The 9,351-nt window shown below is 39.6% G+C and overlaps 1 protein-coding gene across 1 annotated transcript; it reads left to right on the plus strand.

Moving 5' to 3' along the window:
* Positions 1-8,713: 8,713 nt before the first annotated feature.
* On the plus strand, positions 8,714-9,173 carry LOC106324528 (uncharacterized mitochondrial protein AtMg00310-like). The gene is made up of 2 exons (XM_013762485.1): positions 8,714-9,074; positions 9,127-9,173. Exons 1-2 carry the CDS (start codon positions 8,714-8,716, stop codon positions 9,171-9,173), a joined length of 408 nt encoding a protein of 135 aa, XP_013617939.1.
* The last annotated feature ends 178 nt before the right edge of the window (positions 9,174-9,351 follow it).

A 9,351-nucleotide genomic window follows, 5' to 3' on the forward strand; every position in this document is an offset into this window, starting at 1 on the left:
GTGCTATTTTTATCTTTCCTTTACTTTTCTGGTTCTTTTTTTTTGACCACGTGTTTCATTATTTTTCTCATGTTCTTTTTTCCTTGTTCCTATGTTGATTTCATTCTAAAACTTTTGTTTTTATATATTTTGAGTTCAAGTGTGTTCAAAAAAACAAAAATATATATGTATATATACTTTTTTCATATCATTTTGTTAGTATATTCACTATTTTTCTTCATTTATTTTTTAGTTATATTATTTCACAAATTTATTTTTCTTCTAAATGTTATTCTTATTGAAAAATATTAGAACACATTTAAGGAATATTATTGAATAATAATTAATTTGAATAATAATTAATTAATTAATTATGTCCCCACTCAATATATTTTTTAGATCCGCCACTGGTAGTTGTGGTGTTGTGTGTGTTATGTTTCCCTCTTTAGGGCCTAGTCTCCAGAAGAACTTGTTTTCTTGCTGGCTTTGTATTTCACAAAAGCATCCTACCTTGTATCTTCTCTTGTTATAAATAAAATTCCAAGTGTTAAAAAAAACACAACCGCCGAATCATATATACATGTCTTAACAACTAACTAATCATTCACTTTTGATGCTTTTCGAAATACATGAACCTATTTATGATCAACTATAGCTTTATACAATGTCCACTAAATTTTATCAAGCATAATAAATTATATATTTATATTCATTAACTATATATCATATATGAGTTACAAACCATATGAATATCACATGGCTGACGAATTGATGAAGTAGCATGTATATTATATGGTGGGATCCAATTCAAATGGATCTTCTTTTTGTGTATTTTTATATAACTAATTCCTTGCTTCTTTATTGCTTTTTCTATATTAAATAAATGAATATATAACCGATCTTTCTTATCGTAGCATGACATTAAAGAAATAAAGGCATCAGAAAGTCACATTGCCAACACAGAAAGGTTCAAATCCACGACGTCCCCTTCTGCATGGCTTAATTTGCCCTCACCTATTCAAAAAGTGTTACTTAATATTTGATTTCTTAATTTGCCCTCACCAATTAACTAGGAAACATATCTTATCTCCTACACGTCTATAGATATATGTGAAAAAATAAATCAGGCTTAAAAAGGAGAAAAGAAAAGTAAATATTTTTTTGCTATTTTGCCAACTTCTAGGTTAAAAAGCTTATCGGAGACTAACGTCATTGCATCGATCATCTTTCCTTCTTTAACTCTTTTTCTTTTCACATTTTTGGACATTCTCATATCATATCGATCACCAATTTGCATGGCATCTTTTAAGTTTCAATATATTAACAAATAATTAAATGTTTCAAGACATTTGAAGATATCCATGAAATTGCATAAGTTGTTCTGTTAATTATTTGGAAAATCAAAATCAAAACCCTAAAACATTTCATTAGTTCTTGATATTACTATAGCAGATGCGGGCCTTGGATAGATTTAGGGCATAATTAACCCTAGCATCTCAAATGGGGTGCTTAATTTTTTTTTTTTTTTGGTTTTTGTCTAATTAAAAAAAAAATTAAAAATGAACCAATCGCGGACCGCCACGTGTCAGTAGGACCCGCGAACAGTGGGAATAACCAACGCTTACTGCTGCTTACTATTTCCATTTTTTTTATTTTAAAATGGTTAAGCACCGGGGTGCTTACCCCGGTTAAACCGCCACGTGTCAGTAGGACCCGCGAACAGTGGGAATAACCAACGCTTACTGCTGCTTACTATTTCCATTTTTTTTATTTTAAAATGGTTAAGCACCGGGGTGCTTACCCCGGTTAATGGTGGCCTTCAAGGCTGCAAAACCTATGTCTCCTTTAACTATATAATTATTTGTTTTGAAAACAATAAAGAAAAAATAGAGGATATGTACTATGCTTGATCTTCTCATTGCCTTTACCCCCAAGAAAGTGGCTTTGTGTGTGTCTTGATGACCTACCCATGACTCATCCATTACCACAAAGGTCAAGTCTCAGCGATTCAGAGATTTCTTATAACTGCCTCTTGTCTCTTTGTCTTTCCCTTTAAATAACCTTCCCACCAAAATACTGTACAAACTATTTTTTAGCTTTAACACTTTTGTTATGCATTGTTGACAAGAGCAAGAGACTGAATATATTTAGCCGAACTCATCTGTTTTTCTTATTTCATAGTTCTCTTTTGCACCATAACGTGACCCAAGAAAATATAATGACATGAGTATATAAGACCATACTTATAAAAAAAAAAGAGTATATAAGACCATATCATAATCTTGACCTCCAAGCATTTTAGAAACTTTTGAGATCCACAGGATCATCAATCTTCCCCCTAAGACAAATAAAGCCAACAATGGTCAATGGGGCTCAAGAAACGAATAAAAAGCAAATAAAAGAGGTTCATTGATCATAACAAAAGCTTCGGATAACACACATTTTGCTCCATTGTATTACATAGAAAATCAGAGTCTTCAAATATCTAGTGCTGAACAAAATTAATCTATGTGGAAATGACTATGCACAAGAGAGAGTGCATGGCAAATATTTCTTTTAGGCTAAGGCAAATCGTTTCTCACGTCACATTAACCTTTTTTTTTGTATAAATTTTGTTGATGTTAAATTCGATCACACACTCGTCAGAAAATATTAACGATTCAGGATAAACTATTTTATTACATATTGAATGTCACCCGTCTTCTTTTTTTGGCTCCCTTCTCTTTATTTATTTGTAACTTTTCTTTGAACCAATCGACCATTTCCAAAACCCCCAAATAATTTTTTTTACTCATAATAACGTGTCGACATACATATTGAATTGCTCGTTATATCGTAAGTCAAAATATCTTATCCGACTAAGGACATGGACCCCGAAGATGATGAATCAGTGTTACACTCCTATAAAGCTTCAAATTGAATGGGTTGTGACGTACGGTACAAATAATATGGTTTTATTTATGTAGTCAAAAAATTTCATGATCTCTTCAAGAAAATGGGTGATGTGAAAGCCTTTAGTCAAAAAAGGGTGATGCAAAAACAAAATTCTGATTGAGAAATCATATTAATTTGGAGTTTTCAACTATTTGTTAGGACATTTGAGTAGGATGTTACCTTGTGAGTAGGATGTTCCCATGAGTTCATTTAAACCAATCATAGCTACATTACATATCCTTTACCCAAAAACATACTTACATATACAACATTTTAAATCGAATATTATTCAGGGTCTGGGAGAAATTACCTACTTCAAATAAAATTACAAGTATGCTTCTTAAATGTCGTTGTGATTTTAGTCTTAATAACAACTGCCGAATCTTTCATGCAACAACTAACTTTTTAGTCTTAATAACAACTGCCGAATCTTTCTCTGATTTTAGCCTTAATAACAACTGCCGAATCTTTCATGCAACAACTAACTTTTTTTTGTTTGAACACAATCATGCAACAACTAACTAATCATTCACTTTTGATGCTTTTCGAAATACATGTACCTATTTATGATCAACTATAGCTTAATACAATGTCCACTAAATTTTATCATTCATAATAAATTATAAATTTATACTCATTACCTATTATGTGTATACACAACCATGTGAATATCACATGGGTGACGAATTGATGAAGTAGCATGTGTATTTGGCCTCAAATCAAAATTAATGGATCTCCTTTTGAGAAATTCTTGGGTTCACCTCTAGGTTCACCAACCAATAGTGTTTGAGTATTTGATATTTAAAAAATTGTGGGCTCAATGAAATTTCTCTCCCAGACACAAGGTTCAAGGTGAGGCTACATCAAGAGACCAGCGGATAATAGAAAGAAAGCGACAACTCACTTCTTTTTCAATTTAGGAAGTTGTGTACGGGATTCAAAGCTCAACCAAAGTGGAAGCCCTATTCTTTGTCCAAAAGAAGCATCCTCCACGGTCTTTCATCTTCACGGTGAGCTCAAGATCCACTCGATTTCGCAACTCTCAACCTCTTTTCACCTTGCTTCAAGCTTACCACACCGTTAAACTTCCACCAAATCCTGACCTCTGTAGTAAGAACTCACCAGACCAGTTTTTACCTTCAACTCAAACCAAAGCTACTAATTTCTCTCCAGTCTACATTGCTCGGAGTCGACTGATAACTCCTCCAGCGGAGATAATCTCTTCTCCTTACTGTGATCACTATGGCCCCCAGATACACAGAAGAGGAGAAAGGGAAGAGACAAATGAGAGACGATGATGAATGAACTATCAAAAAAAATCAAGGCTCCTAGCTTGGACAACACAGCCCTCATAAGAGACAATGCTCTTACACTGATAGGGAGGTTGACAAACCCACAAGAGCAGCGAATCTGGGCTCTCATACCGGCTCTCCCAAGGAAGTGGCACCTACAAGGAAGACCAGTGGGGTCAGATCTTGGGAACAACTGTTTCCAATTCCGCTTTGAAAGAGAAGAAGACCTAAGGAGGGTACTTGACAACAGACCCTACCATTTTGCTTATTGGATGGTCATAATCCAACGATGGGAACCAGTAATATCCACATCCTTCCCCTCGATGATACCTTTTTGGATAAAGATTAAGGGTCTCCCTCTGCATTACTGGCATGACGAGATGGTAGCTAGAGTGGGCCAAGAGCTAGGCACCTACGAAACTCACGAGCTATCACGTACAACAGCGAGAGTTAGAGTCTTGGTTGATGGCCTCAAACCCCTCACTAAAGAATCTATAGTTGAATTTGACTCAGGAGAGGAGAGTAAGATTACCTTGGAGTATGAAAGATTGGAGATGCACTGCTCCTACTGCTATTCCCTGCTCCACTCACGCTCAAACTGCCCCAAGAAAAGACTGGAGGAAATCCCACGCCCTAGCTTCCCAGAAACAAAAAGAGGAGATAAGATACCAAGCTCTGTTTTTGAAGAGAGACAAACTGCAAAGGTCTCTAATCCCGTCGCTGAACGCAATATTTACCGGGCCTCAAACTCTCTGAGAAACAGTTCAAACTCCTATCAGAAGGAGGAAAGGAGAGAAACAACAAAACAAAATCAAGAAGAGTTTAACAGAAGAGTGGACAGGCATGGGAATACCTATGGAGAGCGAGTGGGAACAAAACAGACTCGAAACCCACCACCAGAGATAAATCAGGGTGGAAGGAGGGAAGATGCGCAAACCTGGAAAACTAAACCAACTCAGGAGTTAACCCATTACAATGGGTCCCCCGCTTACGCAAAACAAAGAGAAGTTACCAGCAGACAAGGACAGAGAGGAAGAGACCTCTTCCCACAGAGAAGTGAAGGCTTATGGAGACCAAAACAAGCGCAAGTTCCTCTAGTAATTTCTGAGAACGCCATAGCAAAGTTACCTCCGAGAGCTGAGCAAGAGACAACAGGATATGAGATCAATAGTGCTATGCTGCCATCCTCTCACCAACAACAGAGATCTCAGCACAACCAGGGGAGGGCGAAGGAAGCAATAATGGAAGACCTACATGAGGTTACATGAGCTGTGATGATCCAGTGGAGGCAGCGGCCAGAAGACAAAGAGTACTCTACACAGATGCTAATGGGCTCATGGAAGAAACGGCTGCAAGAATCCTAGCCTCTACCCAAAGGAGGTCACCCAACTCGGAGCAAAGAGAGACGTCAGAATGTAATCCTGTTACCCCCCGCCCACCGAAACAGGACGACTACATGCGAGCAACCCTCTTCCCAGACCCAATGGCTTTATACAACACCCCTTCCAGGGTAGAAGAGGAAGGGATTCTGGAGAGACTTTGCAGTGAACAGCCGAAGATGGTGGAACAAGAGAATCCGGGGGACACAAGTGAGAGACCTGCAAGAATCAGATCACTCATAGTAAGTCCTAATGCAGCAGAGGAAGAACTGATAGAAGAACCTGTCAATTTATGTCAAAATCAGGAAGAAGAGGAACCATCACGTGATACCTTAACTAAAATACGAAGAAGATCCGCCAGAGCTGCAAGACGAAGGCCCCTGCGCTATAGCCCAAATATTCTCAAAGGAGCCAGCTCAAAGAAGCGAAAGCTATCGCAAATTCTGAACTCACCGAGTATGGAGGTGGGTCCCTCAGAGAGGAATGTACCCATCAGAGCTAAGCAAACATCAGCTCAAGCACATACCAACTCAAATGTGGCAGCCTCCTCTCACACGAACCCACCTGTCCAGCTTATTCCAGCAATCAGGAAGAGGAACCCGGATTTTCGGGCCTCTCCACGCCCGGGTCCTTATTAGTACTGAGCTAGAACTGTTGCGGTTTGGGGAATCCCACAACAGTCCAGCGCTTGAAGGAGATTCATAAGAAGAATGCTCCTGACATTTTATTCCTATGCGAGACCAAAAACCCCACGGAGATGATTCGTAAAGAGCTCCAGTGGTTCAACTCTGACAACTACCTTGCGGTACCCCCACAACAGAATGGTGGAGGTGGTTTATTCCTAACCTGGAGACATGACATAGAGCTGATGTTAATAAATCATCAAAGGACTTCATTGATACATCTATCTCCTACAAAGGGAAAACCTTTCATGCTACATTTGTCTACGGTGAACCGGATCACACAAAACGCCTTCATGTTTGGAATGAAATATCAAATTTACAATCAACCCCAGGTGAACCCTGGTTCCTCACAGGTGACTTCAACGAAATTGTGGACAATAGTGAGAAGTGTGGAGGACCAGTCAGGGCAGAAGGGACTTTCAGCGCATTCAGATCCTTTATGTCTACAAACGACTTATTTGATCTAAAATACTCAGGAAGGTTCCTTTCCTGGAGAGCTCAGAGACACTCACATCTGGTGCGGTGCCGCCTGGACAGAGCTATCAGTAATAGTGAGTCGACAGAACTGTATCCAGCCTGTAGAAGCCAGTATCTCAGATTCGAAGGCTCAGATCACAGACCACTCCTCTCCTTCCTCGATACTACACAGAAGAGAGGAAACAAACTGTTTAGATTCGATAGAAGGTTAAAAGACAATCTGGAAATCAAACAACTGGTCAAAGATGTTTGGAACAGGCACGCGCACCTTCAGGTGGAACACAGACTGGCAAAATGCAGAAAAGCCATTTGTTTATGAAGTAAAGAGCACTCTGAGAATAGCAGCAAGGCCTTGGAAGAGTTAAAACATAATCTGGAGGAGGCTATGTCAGCCCCAACAACAGATGAGGAGCTTATTCGAGAGATCAATAAAAAACTACTCCATCTGTATAAAGCTGAAGAGAACTTCTGGAAACAAAGAAGTAGACAACTATGGTTAACGTTGGGAGATTCAAACACATGGTATTTTCATGCTACTACTAAAGGAAGAAAAGCCAAGAATCGAATGTCAGTTTTAGAGAATGAGGAAGGAGTACCTTTTTATGAGGAAGAACAAATCTCTCAGGTTATTTGCAACTACTACTCTACCCTCTTCACGGCCACAAATCTTGACAGTTCACCGACGGTAGCAAAAGCACTGAAGCCATGTGTATCTCGTGACCAAAACGAGAAGTTGAGAGCTATCCCATCAGCTCAGGAGATCAAAGAAGCTACCTTCGCTATCCACCCTGACAAGGCACCGGGGCCAGACGGCTTCTCAGCCTGTTTTTTTCAAGCAAACTGGGAGACGGTAGGACCAGCAGTTGTAGAGGAAACCAGAAGCTTCTTCACCTCAGGGATCCTCGCACAGTCAATCAACAAAACAGTGGTCAGACTGATTCCCAAAATAACAACCGCAAAGAGAGTAGAGGAGTACAGACCTATTGCATTATGCAATGTCTACTACAATATTATCTCAAAGCTCCTATCTCTACGGCTCAAACCAGTTCTAACATCTATCATTTCTGAGAATCAATCAGCTTTCATCCCAGGACGTGCGATTTCAAACAATGTACTAATTACTCATGAAGTGTTACACTTTCTAAAGAACTCAAAAGCAGAGAAGAAATGCACAATGGCAGTGAAGATTGATATGTCCAAGGCGTATGATCGGGTTGAATGACACTTTATATCTACAGTCCTAAAACGGCTAGGTTTCGATGCTAGTTGGATAAACTGGATCATGCAGTGCATAACAACGGTATCATACTCCTATCTAGTAAATGATTCAGTTTATGGCAATGTAATACCTCACCGAGGAATTCGCCAAGGAGATCCACTGTCGCCCTATATCTTCATTCTGTGTGGAGAGGTCTTGACAGGACTATGTAGAAAGGCTGAGAGAGATGGAACACTCCAAGGAATCAGAGTAGCAAGAGCTTGCCCAAGGGTGAATCATCTGCTGTTTGCAGATGATACCATGTTCTTCTGTCAAGCAAACCGTACAAGTTGTGAGAAATTGGTACAAATACTTTCAGAATATGGCAAGGCCTCAGGACAGAAGATAAACAAGCTCAAATCCTCCATTACCTTCTATTCAAAAACCCCGGAGGAAGTCAAGACTACAGCAAAAGCGATCCTGGGAATCAATAAAGTAGGAGGCTTAGGCAAATATCTGGGTCTGCCAGAACACTTTGGAAGAAGGAAGAGAGATTTATTTACCTCTATTGTGGACCGCATACGCCAAAGATCCCTGAGCTGGTCAACACGCTTCCTCAGTAGAGCAGGGAAGTTAACTCTACTAAAAGCAGTACTCCAAGCGATACCAACGTACACAATGAGCTGTTTCCAAATCCCAATAAGCCTCTGCAAACGAATACAAACGGTGTTAACAAGATTCTGGTGGGATGGGTCTGATGGTACAAAAAAGATGTGCTGGGTCTCTTGGGATCGTTTGACTAATCCAAAAGCTATGGGAGGATTGGGACTAAGGGACATTCAGTTGTTCAATCAAGCGTTACTGGCTAAACTGACATGGAGAATCATCACGGTCCCTGATTGCCTATTAGCGAGAATCCTAAAAGGAAAATACTGTCAGAGACAAGGCTTCCTAGATACAAATCTACCAAGTGCTTGCTCACATGGATGGAGAAGTATCCTTTTTGGGAGAGACCTCCTAAAAGACAACATTGGAAAGGCCATTGGTAATGGACAGACAACCGCAGTCTGGAAGGACTCATGGATCTCCCTAGACGACAATGTTAAACCCTATGGACCTATTCAAGAGGAAGGTATGGATCTAATGGTCTCGGATCTCCTAACAGACGATCTAAATTGGAACAGAGCAAGGGTTGAAAAATTCTTACCTGAGCTTTCAACAAAGATCATGAGCCTACATCCGAGTAGAAGCGGAATGGAAGACAGATTTATTTGGCAACCCCTACCAACAGGAACCTACTCCACACGATCGGGTTATTTCTCTGCATCCAAAAAGGTCAAAGAGCAATCAACGAACACAGATGACAACTTTAATTGGATCAGAGAGGTGTGGAGACACAAATGCTCACC

Source organism: Brassica oleracea, chromosome C2 (genome assembly GCF_000695525.1).
Source record: "Brassica oleracea var. oleracea cultivar TO1000 chromosome C2, BOL, whole genome shotgun sequence".
NCBI classification, from domain to species: domain Eukaryota; kingdom Viridiplantae; phylum Streptophyta; class Magnoliopsida; order Brassicales; family Brassicaceae; genus Brassica; species Brassica oleracea.